Source organism: Varanus komodoensis, unplaced genomic scaffold (genome assembly GCF_004798865.1).
Source record: "Varanus komodoensis strain SLA01 unplaced genomic scaffold, ASM479886v1 scaffold5, whole genome shotgun sequence".
Lineage (NCBI taxonomy): Eukaryota > Metazoa > Chordata > Lepidosauria > Squamata > Varanidae > Varanus > Varanus komodoensis.
Genome location: NW_025336087.1, coordinates 11,857,253 through 11,874,147, shown reverse-complemented (window position 1 = coordinate 11,874,147; position 16,895 = coordinate 11,857,253). Strand labels below are relative to the sequence as shown.

The window sequence follows — 16,895 nt, the reverse complement described above, 5'->3', positions numbered from 1 at the left end:
CTCACACACACACACACACACACAGAGAAAGTGGGAAAGAGAGAGTAAAGTGATACAGCTTTTTCTAAACAGTTAGATAGTGGGAAGTGAGTGGATTAAGCTAAGCTTAACTCAAAAAGTGCTAACTTTGAACAATTAAGGATATTGTTGTTATTATTACTATTATTATGGGTAGCTGTGCCATTGGCATACAAGCTTTAATTCTTCTATATTGGCAACTAATTTTAAAAAGTATAACCAATTCTGATAAATTAGCTCTTTTGAAGGAGGGGTTTAAGCTGTAACTGATAATAAAAATATTCATATAATATGTTCCTTTCTTCTGTTATTACCAGAGATAACATGAGTCAAGTCAGCATGGGGTTTCATACATTGATTGTTTCCACAAACAGATGAGTGACCTTGCAAACCTCCCATCCAAAGAAACATGCCTTATGGTAATCTCTTAATTTTAGCAGAGATCCAATCTGTTTAGGGAGCATAGGATAGTTCTTCTTGGTTGTCAACTGAGAGCGCAATCCTAGGCATGTTTAGACATTTAAAAAATCCTGCAACTCCCAACACTGTCTAAACATGCACATGATCACCTTCTCAAAGGGTCATGTTTGGCACAGGGATGGATAGTGACTGGTAACCTCCATCACAAACTCATTTTCCAGAACAAATTAACAATTCTACAATGTGTTATCACTATGCAGTATCATTAACTTACAAACTTGCTGCAATGAGATAAAAGTATGTTTTGTGAACAAATGTTACACTGCAACAAAATGGAAAATACCATCAGCAATAAATGTGTGACTTCAAAAACTACAGAATTATCTGTTAATTATAAAATTAAACTCAGTTAAGTCTCAGAGTGGATGATGGCAAAAAGAAATCTTTCACAAAAATAGCATGCATCAATTAACTATTAGACTGTAAAGCATTATAATTCAAATATATTCATATCTGCATAATTTTGTGGACAAGAGCTCTTTCTTGAGTTGGCAGGTTGCAAGCAAAGGAACAAGTGTTTAAAAGAATGAACAAAGCTGCAACATTTCTCCCACATCACTAGCTTGTAACTTGAAACACACTAGCAAAGTCTGAGATAAAGTTGTTTGCTCCTGAGTTCTGCTTGACTTTCTTTGGATCATTTTGGTCTATCCTTCTCCCAGTTTGCTGCTGTAGGTGGGAAGGAAACTTATGAAAGGCTTAGGGGAGAAACACATGGAAGTAACAGGTACAGCTCCTGTATATTTGAATAATTAGTACATTCAAAGATAAGCACATAATCTATATAATTTATTCTTGCAATATAATTTCTAATTTAAGATAATATTACTTGCTGGTTTGAAATGGATACTGCTTAAAGAATAGTAGTTAGCAGGAAGCCACTGAGTTGTGTGAAGATTCCAAAATCATAGGTTAACAATACATCACCACCACCTACTGGATACTGATGGAACCACCAAGACATCTGAAGGTAGAAGAAACCAACACTCAATGGATAAAAGAATAATTATTCCCTCACAGCACATTAAAAAATCTGACTGGCTTTTATAAATGTTTTAGCTTTATTTTATCATTGTTTTAGTGTTATCCATTTAGTGTTACTATTTCTACGTATGTTGTTTGTTAGCTGGGATGTTCTAAGAAGAAAGGTATGTTTTATTGTTATGTGCTGTCAAGATGTCTCCAATTTATGGCAACTGCATAAATGAAAGCCCTCCAAAATGTCATATCCATGTCTTGTAAGGTATGATTCTATTTATTAATTATTAGTAGTAGTAGTATTTAATTCCATTAAATAAACATTATTCATTGTACATATATAAAACAACTCTGAGAGCTGTACTTTCATGGTTTCTGTTGAATCAGAGGGACCCTCTACTAACGAAGCAAGAACAAGACAGGTCAAACAACCCTAGAAATGTGTCAGAACACTCATTCCTAGAACAGGATAGGTCTGGTTAAAAGCAAGGCATAGGGGAAGGCACAGAAAATTCCATAAATTTTGCCAGATGCTCCAGTTATGAAGTCTACACTTTAGCCCCATTCTGAAAATTGAGATCTACAGTCTGAATGAATTTATCAGTGGTAGACATTTCAGGTATCAGGTAGTAATCTGGATCTATCTAAACTGCAGATCTTATAGCCAAAACATTTGCAGACTTTTCTAATTCTTTTCCTAGTACCTAGGCTGATGAAAAGCTCTGGAGAACTCAAAAGTTCGCACATTCGTGTAGAATTTTGGTTAGCATTCTTGCAAATAATGGTATTGCCTATGACTTTGGATATCCCCACCCCCACGGACCAGCATAGCGGTGTAGCTTAAGCAAGTTCTGACCCTGGCTTTAACCATTATACAGAGAGAGGACTTTGTTAAGTTCAGTTGTTCAGTTGTTAAGGACGTAACTAACATTTATTGCTCTTCCATTCCAACCACTCCATTCCATACTTCCTACATCCCTGGTATATTCGAACAATCTGATTTGAAAAGAAAAAGAAAAAACACTTCTATGCATACAGGTTCACATTTTACACACACTTAAATTTAGCACCTTCATAACCACAGGATTCAACTGCAGTTTGCTTCTACTTCTCTCATGCCTTTCTCACCCACAACTCTCATTTGGAGACCCCGCCCCAGCTGGAGAACCCTGGACTTTGGCTCGATGTCCTGCCCTAGCTGTACTACTGGATCAGCATAGCTCTGACACAGTCCACCAAATATTTTTTTAAAGTTTGCTTCCGACCGTTCCATAATGCACTTCCATTCTAATAAATGCATCGTTTTATTATACGAATTAATTTTCAGACCCCCGTATCGTTCTATACAGTTTTGAACCTATTTATATCTATGAGCTTCCCTTCTTTCCTCTCCAATATGGCGTCACTTCCTGTTCCCTCAGGAATAACATCCGGGCCATCAGATGTCCCCGAGAAAGTTTTTTTAATTGTTACTATTTTCTCAGACGGCCCATGTGAGAGGGACTCGCGAAGGGAGCGGGAACGGACGGGTGGGGGCGTGGTCCACCTGCTCGCCCGCGCGGCCGCTGCCATGGCTGCGAGGGACGCCGGGGGGTCAGCGGCGCTGGGCCGCGGCCGGTGCTGCTGCTCGGTTCCGTCGTCCGGTTTCGCCCGGCGCTTGCGCCCCTGCGCCGGCTGCTGAGGAGCCCCTAGCCCGCTCCGCGTAGGGCCGTGGAGGATGGCCGAGGCGGCCGCCGAGGTGGTGAGCCTGCGGGAAAAGGTGGCTGCTCTAGAGGAGGAGTTGGGCGCCTGTCAGAGCCGCCTGGAGCGGGAGAAGAAGCTGCGCCTCAAAGCCCAGGCCAGCGCTGCCAAGTTACGGAGACAGGTGCGGGCCGGGTGGGAGCGAGGGACGGAGAGGTCAGTGGGGATAGAAGCGATGCCGCCCCTCAGCGCTGCCCTCCTCACAAGGCTCTCTCCACAGGACGCCCCTCCAGTCCACTCGCGCTCCTCTTAATTTGCTTCTTTGATGGCAAGCAGCTTGCCTGTTATTACATTTATGCCCCCCTTTCCTCTTTTACGGAACTCAAGAGGACCTGTATGGGCTACTCTTGCATGTTATCCTAAAACAACAACCCTAAGAGTTAGGCTAGGCTTAGAGTCAATGACTGGCCCAGAGCCATCCAGTGAGCTTTACAGTTGAGCGGGGACTAGAACCCAGAACTTTTGAGAGCCAGCCCAATGTCCTGACCAGGATAACACACCAGTGTAGCTTTCCTTAACCACTTTATTTTCCATCCTGGAAAATAATGCATAGGTTTTTACCCGTCAGATAGTTATTAAAATTAAAAGCTTTAACAACTGCCAGAGGAAGGGTGACTCTTCCTAAGTATCCTTTGCTTTATTTAATAATTCTTGTATCTTGACCTTCAAGTTGCTCTGGTGTGAAATTTTATAAAAATTCCATAGCCCAACAAACAGCCCTGTAAGGTAGGTTAAGCTGAGAGATGGTGATTGGGCTGTGGTGACTAAGTGAGCCTCATGTTTGGTGAGGCTTTGAATCTTGGTCCTCCTGGTCCTAGTCCAACAAGAATGCATTACTGGTTCCTGCTTGGCCTAAGCTGACTCCCATTAAAATATGGAAGTGGCTGTATGGACAGGCACAGATCTGACATTCTAGATTACTATTTATTTTCAAATCCTTCCTTGGATATTGAGTTGTAACCTAGGTCCTTTTCTCTCTATATTTAACCCAGACATTAACTGACCAATTGCTTATGCCATGCCTCCTTAAATCATGTGGCAACTGGTAGAACTCTTAATACTGAAATGCATGGTGCAAAAAGATTGTCAGTTCAGAGAAAGTAGGGCAGGCATTTAACAAATCAATAGATGTCAGTAAATTAAACTCATTCACTTACTCTGTGCAACTATCTTCCTCTTGAATTGTACTTCTCTGCCTGAATATTCCGTGTTCTCTTTTTAAACATTTCCCAAGATCCATCTCACTTGTAGTGTTGTTGAGTCCAGTATCTCCCAACTTGTAACTGTGTAGTTGGTTCCCTTTTTCTAGATGTAGAAAGTGATTTTTTCCTGTTGATTTTCATTCTGTTGCTTTCAGCCCTGTGCTCCAGCCTGTCAAGATCACTTTGATTTTTGATTTCTGTCTATGTCTACTAGGATATTAGCTGTTGCACCCAATATTGTGACATCTGCAAATATGATCAGCATTTCCTTCACAATTCATCCGCATCATTAATAAAAATGTTACAGAGCACTGGGCTGAGGATGAGTCCTGTGATACCCTACTCGCTACCCCTCCGTGGTCTAAGAAGATTTCATTGAGAAGCACTCTCTGAGCCTGATTCCATAGCCATCTATGGATCCACCTGATAGTTGTTCCACCTAGCGTACTTTTAGTTAATCTGCTGATCAGAATGTCGTGGGGCATTTTGTCAAAAGCTTTACTGAAATCAAGATATATTATGTCCACAGGATTGCCACAGTTCACAAGGGAGATTAGCCAATCAAACATTTGCCTTTTTTTTTTTTTTTTTTTTTGGTGAATGATGAGATCATATTAGTCTGGCAAGACTAGTTCTTGAGAAATCTGTGCTGGCTTTTAAAATTATTTATTTTATTATTTAAATTTATATACTGCAACATAAAGCCCAAATTACACCCAGGTTCTCTGGGTGGTGTACATTCCATTAAAAATCAACAATAAAATAAAAGATTCCATAAAATACAACAGTATTACAATAAGAATAGCTATAGAAGTTTTAAAATATCAATTAAAATTTATTAAAATACAATGTAAAAATGAAAATCATAAAAAATTAATTAGTAGCAATTTAGTAATTACTCCATTGCTTTCAGGGTGCTTACATCATGACTTCTTTAGTATTTGCTCCAGAATTTTCCCAGGGATTTATGTCAGACTAAATGATCTGTAGTTCCCAGGATTCTCCCTTTTGCCCCTTTTGAAGATAGGGACAACATTAACCCTCCTCCAGTCATCTGGCATGTCATCCATCCTCCATGATTAGTGTTAGAGGCCCTCCTCCAGGAGCCGTCCTTGAAAGAGATCAGGAGGGCAACTACCCAGAGGAAGGCCTCTCTGCGGTGGCGTCCCAACTGTGGAACACGCTCCCCAGAGAAGCATGGTGCCAATGCTTCTTTCCTTTCGGCATCAGGCAAAACCCTTTTTATTCTCCCAATATTTTAATTGCTAATTTGTTTTAATTGGAGGTTTTATACTTAACATTGGATGCTGTGCTACTCCTATTCTTATTTCTGTTTTTATTCTGTTTTATTAATGGTGTTGCAAACCATCCCAAGACATCTGTGATGGGACGATATAGAACAGTTTTAAACAAATAAATGATTTCTCAAAGATAATTATATCTTTATTATCAGTAGTTCTGAGAGTTATTCTGCCAGTTCCTTTATTATTATAAGATGCAGTTCATCAGGCCCTGGAAATTTGAACTTACTCAAATAAATGTGGTGATTCTTGATGACTTGTTTTTAATTTCAATCTTCAATCTTGACCCTTACATTTGTACTTCATTCCTGCCAAGGTGGTCATAGACCTGCTTTGGGGAAAGGACAGAGCCAAAGTAAAAATTGAATACTACTTTTTTTTCTTTGTCTTCTGTTACTGATTTCTTATTGATTTCCATCTATTTTCTCTGTGAACATAGCTGAAAAAAGCTTGTTTGCACTTTTTAGTGTGCCTTGCTAGCCATAGCTCATTCCCAGCTTTGCCTTTCCTGATCTCATTTCTGCACTTCTGTGTAACCTGTCTGTACTTTTCTTTTGTCACCTGGCTTTCTTCCCTTTCCTATACATGTCATTTTTTTGTTTTTAGGTCAACTCAGAGTTTTTTTCTGGAACCACATTGGTTTCTTCTGTTTTCAGTTATATTTTGTTTTTGTTGAAATTATTTATAATTGTGCCTTCTGCTCTTTTTGAACAAGTTATATCCTTCAGTTGCTATATTTCAGTCATGGGAGTTATCCCACCAAGTTTCAGTAATACCTATTAAATCATATTTCCCATTTGTATTAACAGTCCGAGTTCATCCTGTTCGTTTCCCATACTGCATAGGCATTGAAACCCATGTGCTCTGTGGTGTGGCTTCTTTCCTACATTGTTGAAAGGACTATTTGTGGCAGGAGTAGAGCTCTTCTCTTGTCATGCTGCATAAGCCTTCATTAAAGCCCTTCTGATGAATTTTTCTTGCTGTGGCCAACATATTCTTTCCAGCTCTGGTGAGATAAAATCCTTCCCTTGCCAGCAGTCTGTCATCCAAATACTGTAGTCTGTGGTTCCCAGAATCAAAATCTCACATGTCAGCACCACCTTCACAGCTCACTTGGAGTATTTTCCTTTCCCTTTCTGTGCCTCTTATAAGAACTGGGAGGATAAAAGAGAAGACTGTCTGGGCCTCAAAGTTATTGAGTTTCCTTCCCACAGCTTCAAAATCTGATAAGATTTCTTTGTAGCCCTGTTTGGTAGTATCCTTTGTCCCCATGTGGCTTAGAAGAAAATGATAAGTGTCTGTGGGCTTTATGAGTTCTGGCAATCTTTCAGACATCTCTAATCCAAGCTTCAGGAAGACAGTATAACTGATGAATCCATGGGTCATCACAACACAGCTGAGTTTCAGTTCCATGCAACAAGGAAACTCCCACAATGAGTACTCTTTTTTTCTTGGTCAACTGTCTTTCTGCATCATACTCACTGTTGCACATGTTATTTTGTAATTCTTCCTATGTAGGCTGTCCTCTAATCTCATCTGCCAGTATCTGAAAGTGGTTAGTTAGTTCTAGTGGTTCCACTGGAGCAGAGTGTCTTCAGGTTCTTCTTCTCCTGTTACTCTTCTCTAGGGAGTTTCCTCTTCATTGAGTTTCCTCAAATCAGCAATTTTCATATTTGCTTCAAGCTGCTGTTGCATTTCCATCTCTGGTGGCTCTTGTTCTTGAAGTTCCACTGTTCTGTCCAATAACTTTTCACTTTCTCTTATTCCGTGGAGGGTAGATACCCATTGCTCAAGTACTCTCACCTTCTGATATTTCAGCCCACTAACATTTATTGCAGGTATATGCCCTGTAATCTCAGGGAGGAAACAAACATTGCACACCCTTGTTGTTGTTGTTAGTCGTGAAGTCGTGTCCAACCCATTGCGACCCCATGGACAACATTCCTCCAGGCCTTCCTGTCCTCCACCATCCCCCATAGTACACTTAAGCTCACATCGACTGCTTCATTGACTCCATCCAGCCACCTCATCCTCTGCCGTCCCCTTCTTCTTTTGCCCTCAATTGTTTCCAGCATTAGGCTCTTCTCCATTGAGTCCTTCCTTCTCATTAGGTGGCCAAAGTATTTGAGTTTCATCTTCAGTATCTGACCTTCTAAAGAGCAGTCAGGGTTGATCTCCTCTAGGACTGACCGGTTTGATTGCCTTGCAGTCCAAGGGAATCGCAGGAGTCTTCTCCAGCACCACAATTCAAAGGCCTCAATTCTTTGGTGCTCAGCCTTCCTTATGGTCCAGCTTTCACAGCCATAGATTGCAACTGGAAAACCATAGCCTTGACTATATGCACTTTTGTTGGCAGCACACCCTTTGTAGGTCACTACAACTGGAGAATCCTGTTGATCTATTATGTAAGAAGAAGCAGATTTATTGATTTTTGCAAGACTTTAGGTGTGTGGGCCACTTTCTTGAGCTGGTTTGTTGAAGTCTGACTTCTGTGCTGCTTGTGGTGACCTCGTCTCCTCTTCCCATAATCTCTCTGGTGCATGCAGATTCTCTCTGCTGCTATTTCTGTTGAAAGAAAAGGGTACGTTACAATTTTTTGTTTGCAGGTCCAACTTAAATTTTTTGTTTTGTAGGTTGAAGAATTGAATAAGAAAATCAATGATGGTGAAAGAAGTGAGAAGACAACATCCAGCATAGAAATACAAACTGAAAACTGTGCTGCATGGCTGCACACAGGTAGCAAATGATGCAACTTCAACGATAATTAAAATAGTATAACAGATCTGTGCACTACATTCATCTCATTGCCTTGTCCCTGTGGGATGGTCGGGGCATCGTCATCTTCCCCAAGTTCCAAGCTGGGTGCTCTCCGGATCCTGCAGTACTGCTCTGTTGTACAATAAGAGCGTTGCAAATTTAACGCTGAGTGACAATTTTAGCTAGTTTCCTAGCCACCACAACAAAGCAGGAAATACCCAATGGGATGCGATTTTATTTAACAAGTAGCAATCCCCTGACACATTCATAGAATCATAGAACAGAAGAGTTGGAAGGGGCCATAAAGGCCATTGAGTCCAACCCCCTGCTGTTGCAGGACATCATGTTACACAATTTTTGTATGTGTATCAAAATTCTTCCTGAGCTTAAAACTCAGACAGGCATGTTTCATGTGGAGCTTTATTAAAGGGGACTTCCACGTGAAAAGGAATAATGTAAATGTAATGTGGTACACAGGCAATAGAAGAGCAAGATATGCATTTTTACAGAACATTATTTTATAAGTAGCGTTGCTAATGTGTTTATAACTTCTTACAGATTATTATTATAATTATTACAACAGTTCTGATCCTCATGATTTACTCAGATCACCAATACAGCCATGTAATCATAGTGAAAGATCAGATCCTAATTGTGTAGACCAGTTACAATTAGGTGATCATCCAGATGTTAATGGTGCAAAACATGATGAGCCGGAGGATCAGGATGATGTAATTCATGATATGCAGGTAAGCTGCATTTTGTTTATGAAACTGATATCTTGTCCCTCCTCCAAGGAGTTGGTGATGGTGTGCATGATTGTGCCATTTTATTCTCATGACAGTCCTGGTGCAAGTGAGTTTAATGGCCAAGTGAGTATTCTTGGACCCAAGCACCCTTTGTCCGAGACAAATTCTCTGTACAGTACACTGGAGTGCCTTTTGATAGTTTCTCTGTTTTTATAGTTGTTATTATTTATTTCATTTCTATACTGCCTCACAGCCAAAGTTTTCTGGGTGGTTTACAACAGCCTGATCATGCTGCTTTAGATAACAATGGAATATTAAGTGAGATAAGAGACAGAGCTATCCAGCTAGCCTTTGCCCACTTGTGTTTCAATTTGTTTTTCAGCTGTATTGCTCCACCACTGGAGGACAAGGTTGTTCCCTGCCTCCAAAAGCCTCTTAACACCATTTAGCAGCTCCCCACTGCATTGATGACTGCCCCTATCCCTATGTTTCAATTATATATTGTATATCTGAAGGGTTCAGTATTAAGAATTGTATTCAAAGTATACTTTTTCTGCTATGTAAGTTGATCTTTGCTTAAATACATAGTGTTCTTGGTATGAGCACCAGTTTTATTAATCTGATTCCATAACATTTTCATGCAGAATTAGTTTTTTTTTAAAAGGGAAATGGGATGGGATTCAAATTTTAAATTCAAATCAAATTAGTGTAATCATTTATAATGTGAAAAAGGGAGCTTCCCAATTTCTATCTGGCAATGGATGAGTTTGCGCAGCACTAACGACCTGTGCAAAGGCAACAATTCCCTACTGAGTGAGGCCCTAGTTTCTCTGCCCATTGGAAGATAATGATTAGGTCTGCACAGTTGGGAAGAGAAAATAAGCCATCACAGGGAAGGAAAATAAGCCATCACAGGGAAGGAAAATAAGCCGCTAGTCATACCACCAAATTGCCATATTATCCTTATTGAGTATGATTCATTGTGCAATCTGAATCCTATAAGGGTGGGAAATAAAAGCTGTTTACAAAGCACCTCACAAATGTAGAACAAGCCATGGATTCCATTTGATTTATAACCCAGTTGCCCCTAACCTTGCTGGGTTTGGACAGCATGATAAACTATCATGATAGGGGTAGGTATGGTAATTTGGCAGTTTACCACCAACACTTGGTAACTTATTTTTCTTCCTCTATCATGTAAACCAGTTCATTAACTTCCAGTGAGCAAAGCCTTGTGCCTGGAATTGGGTGTTAAGTAAGGGAAGGAATCATTGCCTTGAACAGATCACTATCCTGTGCTGCTATTCCACATCTATAGTATGAGATAGCTGTGTAATGATTATAATGACTATGAATTAAAAAAGCAAAATATATTGTGCACTTCAAAGTGCTACATAAATATCATTATTTGTGTCTCTTTGTCTTAGAAACCTGAAGATCTTTTATTAACAGAAGAAGGTACATTAGCAGAAAGTTTGAGAGCTGCTGCAGAGGCTGCTGTATCACAAACAGGATTTATATATGATGAAAACACCGGATTATATTTTGACCATAGTACTGGATTCTATTATAATTCGGTAAATATTTACATGATATTTTATCACATAAAATAAATACATATTTATCAGCTAACATAAGCTACTAATAGGAATTGTTAATATCATATCTGCTGAGAAATACAGAGAAACACAGAAACAGAGCAAGTCAGAAGGGGTCTCCCGGGCCATCTAGTCTAATCCCCGGCTCCATAAAGAAATACTTTCTGATTTAACTGTGAATATTTCTTCCCTTAAAGTAATGGATAATATTCATATTAATACTGTATCTAGCCAGTATAGTCTGCTGATTGAAGAATGTTTAGTTCAGTTTGCTTCCATCAGCAAAATAGAGGAGGAAGTGGTTTTTTTGGTGATTCCTGCTTCATCCTGCTAACTGCCTTCATTTGCTGTGGAGGGTTGAGGAACTTTGGAACAGCAGGGAAGGTGACAGAATGGACTGCAGCGGGAGAAGGAATTGCTGCAAATTGCCTCCATCCTGCTGATGAATCTTAGGTACCATATTTTGCTGCAAGGCACTTACAGTTTTAAAGTACTCACTGCACTTGAATCCCAAAGTCTGATTGACTAAAACATACTTCAGTTTTAGCAGAATTTGCCCAGATCTATTTTGTTTGCTTTTATTCATACTTTTCTACTTCTTTGCTAAACATTCTTTGTATTCATGCAGAAGAAAAAGCATATATATGCATATTTTATTTTAGCAATCTCTTGATTGCTTGGGATATCTGATCTTTTAAACAGTACAGATATAGATACTCGTACATACGTGCATTTGCTTATGTATGTGAAATATATAATATATGATAAACTCTCAGCTGGTATATGGAAGACTTTATGGTTTTTATTAATTTCTTTCTTCCTTTCTTCTTGGTAACTTTCTATTTCCTTTTCTAAACATTGACATACTTTCACTTTTGATCTTTGCATTTTATTGAAGAGCCTGTTTATGTAGTTTTAACAGATGTGCTGTATTCATCTTGTTAAAGGAAAACCAATTGTATTATGATCCATCTACTGGATTTTATTATTATTGTGATATTGAGAGTGGTCGATATCAGTTCCATTCACGAGTGGATCTGCAGGCTTATGGAACTGGAACTACTCAGCAATGCAAAGAAAGAAAAGGAAAGAAGAGAAGAAAAGAAGTAGACTTGCCTAAGGCAAATGAACATAAGGTATCATCTCAACAACTGATTTTAATACATTAAAATGTGGCCTGTGGTACACTTACATGAAAATGAGAACCTTTCTGATAACTGGTAAGAATAAACTGTTTAGAAGTTTACATTTTTCCTTTTTTTCCTAGGACAGTCTAAAAGGGATATAGATATGACATAGGTGTAGATGTTCCTGTCCAAACAGAACTCTTCAGCCCCTTTCAAATCCCACCTGAAAAATGGAAATTTTAATTGGAATAGATCAGGCAGCCTATCAGAGGGCATTTATTCCTGTCAATGGGGATTCCCCTCCCCATGTAAGCAGTTCCTCAAGTGCTAGCACTTGCAAAACTTAGGGGATCCTTCATTCGTGAATCTCCTCCAGAAAAGCTGAAGATCATACTGGAAAGTGGGGTGAAGTAGAGGAGATGAACTACAGTCATCCTTTTCTGCAGGATTATAAGTAGCTTGGGTGGGGGTATGTGTTCATGGATTATCCTTCCTTGCAAAAATGAGCAAAGGTCATGCACACAGAAACACTGAAATAAGCACTCACCAAAATGAGTGGATAAGCGCTGCCTTTGGAAGTCAAACCTAACTGAACAGCAAGACTCTTATTGAATGAACTGCTGCCTATTTGCTTGTGGTACCTCAGCCTGTAAGAGGTGTTCAGCTCTAAGGATAGCTGACTATTAAAACAAAGATTGGTTACAAAATCGCAAGACAGTTTATGGATCCCCAAATATAGAAAGGCTGTTCTAAAGTTTCAGTGCAATATTTATTGCTCACAAAGGAGATGCATCATTAAATATTGAATAAACTGTGCTGAAACACTTTTCCAAGTGCCTTCCTTATTGGTAGTGTGCTATGAAACAGCAAAAGAAAAAGCTTTTCAGTTGTGCTTCACTTATGGAATATCATCTCTAAAGATGTGTGTCTGCTGCCTACATTAAATTCTATTTGGTGCCAAATTAGGACATTTTCCCATGTTATGGATTTATTGTAGATTTAGAGTATTATAGCTGTTCACCCCTTTGGAATCTATTAGAAAAAAAGGCAATATGCAAATGTTTTAAATCAGTATTGAGTAATAGGCTATGTTTTGCTCATCCCTTCTGGATATCCCTGATAAGGCTCATTCTTCAAGCTGAAGAGTAGGAAAGTAGTACTAGTGTTAATGCTAATACTGATATATTACTCAATTAAAGTTCTGTGCAGAAATAAGTTTAATCCACAGGTGCCCTTCTGCATGGGAAAGGGACATTCAGCTCATGAGAGGGCTATTTTTGATCTTGTTCTAGAGCCTTGTGTGAGAAAAATGAAACTATAGGTAGCATCCAAGTATAACATTCCATGGTCTCAAATACCACTAATGGAGTTCTTTCAAGTGGCAGCAAAACTTGCTATAGACTTTAGCTGTAATAGCACTGTACAAGCTCTTCTCTAGTACTTTCAACAAGCTTTTAAGTAACAGCAGTTGTGGCTATTTTTTCACTGCATGGGTTTTTGGTTCAATTACTATTCTTCATATAAGAACCTGGGTGGATAAAGAGTGTAAGAAGGACCTCTGAAGTTCACAAATATTAATAACTGGATTCTGTAGTGCTTGCCTGTCTTGGCAAGTCAGTGTAATTAGGGTTTGGTTTTAATAATGATAACAATAATGATAATCATGCCATACAATAAATAGTGCAAATGATAAAACACACAAAACTTTGTCTATAAAAAGTGGTTTACATTACACCTGGCTGTTTTAAGTAAGATTTCAACAGTGTATATAAAAATGAACAGGTACTAGTTATTTTTCTGTTATTTACTGAATGCTGCATTTCATTTTTTTGAGTGTAAAGAAGAAAAAATTAATCAGTGTTGATAGCAGTTTTTCCATAACTGCTTCCAGACAATTAGCTGCATTTATTTATTACAATGGAAGAACAGTCTGTACCACTTTGTCTTTCAGACTGCATGTAGATGAGATTTTCAAGGACATGATGGCAACATTGAAGCCATTATTGCTTGTTGTAATAAGATGCTTGTTTGTTGGGCAGGGCATGGGCGGTTAGTCTGTTGAGGTCTCTGGTCAAGTTTGTGGGTTTAAAAAGGCTTGAAGGAAAAGTACAAATGTTTCCCTTAGGGAATCCAGACTAGTCAGTTTTACAAGTTTGACTTCAATGGAACTAAGGAAAGATGCTTCCTTCTTTTCTTCTCCAAATGCTATCAAACTTCCAATGCTGGATTAGGATTAGTTTCATCAAGGAATTACCCTAAGGATGTGGGGAGGCATTGGTTAACAGAAACCAGTATCTATTCACAGCTTTATCCTCACTTTTCAAAGCTGTGTTTCTTCTACAGCATCTCTAGCCAGAGTATAAAAACAAATCCATATTGTGTATCCAGTTAATATTGCAGATTGTCCAATAGAATGTTGTGAGTTTCTGATAGGTCTAGATAAAAAAAAGCCCACAACAGCCAATAATGCTCTTAGTCCCATGACCAGGCCAGATACCAGATTAGAATGGATGATCCAAATTAGCATCCTCCAAGAATGGCTGAATTTGTGATGCAACTGCACATCCATCACCTGACTCAGGAAGTGCAGAATGGATAATACTTTAGAGGGGTCATCCTTATTCACTGATTGCTGAAGTAAAGAACAAATGACAGCTACTTTAGACAGAGCCAAATACTGTATTACCTTCCTGAAAGGATGTGTTTATTATCCCTTCAGTAAAAAGGATTGTACTGCCCAAGATTCTTTTTAAAAGTCATGCTGGGCAGTTGAACTTACTCAGTGTAAAATCATGAGCTATCAGAATCTGAACATTAGCCAATTAGTGATCTGTCTGTCATGAAGGTCCTGAAGAGCTATTCTCCACTACAACTCCAGTATCAACCTACATATAGACAGAACAGATAAATATGTGACCCTCTGTGTGTTGACTCATCAGTATATATGGTAGTCAAGAATTCTTGGGCCTTCTCAGTTGAGTTGTTTGAATCCTGTCAGTCTTATAGTTGTTTGAAATAGTTTATGAATCCAGTGCTGTAAATGAAGAGTTTAGTTGTAATAACGCAGACAATGATTTACTCTTCTGAAACCTGTCTAGCAAATGGAGAGATCCAGTCTTTACGGTCTTGGTTTCTTCTTTGATGTTATACAAAGAATCTGCTTCATTGTTTTTATTGCTTTAGGGAAGGATCAATAGTGTCTGTGGCTGCTGGTGTGCTGAGAAAGGGACTTCTGAATAGGTACCAAATCTGGTTCAATGACACTCTTGTGGCTTTGAGTTGGAGTTAAGACAAGACTTAGTGTCTTGGCTGCAGAGATAATCATGTTTCAGTGGCCATGCTGCATTTATGTTTATGAAAGAAAGGGAAATGGTAACATTTGGGTTTTGGGTTTTATTTACAGAAGTCTGTATAATTTGGAAACAATTTAGTCATGAAGCAAGGTGCTTCCATTGTATCCTTGACATAGACTTCATGTTTACATTGCATCATTTATTTACTGTTTACTGCTGTTCATCTTTAGGTATATTAGTTGACAGAAACATGGCAATCATATCTTCTGGATTGGCAATTTCAGGTGAAAGAAGAGTTGTGACACCGAACACATGGTGTCTATGGATACTTACAGTTGTTTGCATCAAGATAAAATTGAGGATAAATCTTAATTATGAATTTGATATAATTGATTGGGAATTGTTTCAGTGTGCCATAGGTTTAGCTATAGCAAATCTCACTTTTAAAAGGAACTCTGAACTTAATCCAAACAGTGAGTCTCTTATGAAAGACTGTTTTTCTTTATAAAAAGAGACATTTTCCATCATAAGACAGCATAGTTGTTCGTGTATTTATATAATGGGTGCCATCCTCTTATTCTCTGATTTTATACCTAATTACATGACTTTTGCAGTGTATTTGGTTATAGCGTTTTTTTACTGCCAACTTAAGTGCATGGACAGTCACTTTCTGACTCATATACTGCATTTGGTTCAATTTGTTCAAGTAAAGGTGCCTAGGATTGAAACTACTTGTCAGGTGTCTTGCTTTTCCATGAGTAGAAATAATTCTACAAAATAAAGGCATGTGTCACACGGCCAGTGGTCCTAAATTATTATTTTAGGCAAAAAGCAATTGCAATAATTGCAAACCAAGATGTTCTAATGGCTAGACTGAGCAACCACTTAGAATGTATGATAGCTTCAGAAATATATAAATTTCAAATGGATAAACTTTGTTAGACCAATGATTTTAAATTTATCTTTTTTTTCTTGATGACCTACATGGTTTAAATAACATTGTGGGGACACTGCTTCTGTTTGTCACACAGGCAACTCTAACACTTTTCCAGGTGATGTAAATGCTCCTGTTTCTCTCTGTATCCACTGTTTCTAAATAGGATGGAATGCAACAGTGATTGTGCCAGCTCTTTGTCACTATATGCTTTTGCTGTAATTAAAAATGACTATATTAATTGTAGTGAAAATAGTGCAAAAGAAAGGCCACAGGAGCAAAAATAAAATAGGAGGAGGCTAGAAGGCACTTCAAGTATTGTGTCATATCTACTTTCCCATGAGGGGAAGACATGTGGCAAACTATATTGGAAAGCAAAAAGCTGTACAGATCTATTACTGAGAAAGACTTTGATAGGTTTTCACAACAGTTTTCCCCCCACCCCGCAAGTACAATTGTAAATAATGCTAACTCAGCAGATCCTGCATTTTCCAGGTCGGTGAATCCAGAAAGCTTCCTGCATGATTATGTATTTTTTCAACAAAATATGAGTCTTCTGTTTTTATTTATGATTTTATTTTATTTTATTTCCATTTCCATGCTGCTCCTTAACCCAAAGGTTCTCTGGGCAGCTTACAAATGCTAAAACAGTATAAAATACATAGGATACAATTAAACAATAATCATATAACTAATGATTTTTATTTCAAATATATGG

The 16,895-nt window shown here is 38.5% G+C and overlaps 1 protein-coding gene across 1 annotated transcript in view; it reads left to right on the top strand.

The window, feature by feature from the left end:
* The first annotated feature begins 2,958 nt into the window (after positions 1 to 2,958).
* The window catches only part of AGGF1 (angiogenic factor with G-patch and FHA domains 1), a 28,987-nt gene continuing 15,050 nt past the window's right edge, over positions 2,959 to 16,895 (top strand). The window contains exons 1-5 of the mRNA XM_044446292.1: positions 2,959 to 3,340; positions 8,353 to 8,455; positions 9,035 to 9,225; positions 10,653 to 10,802; positions 11,771 to 11,959. Of these exons, the coding sequence (XP_044302227.1) occupies positions 3,194 to 3,340; positions 8,353 to 8,455; positions 9,035 to 9,225; positions 10,653 to 10,802; positions 11,771 to 11,959 (780 nt within the window). The 5' untranslated portion in view covers positions 2,959 to 3,193. The remainder of the gene's footprint in view (positions 3,341 to 8,352; positions 8,456 to 9,034; positions 9,226 to 10,652; positions 10,803 to 11,770; positions 11,960 to 16,895) is intronic.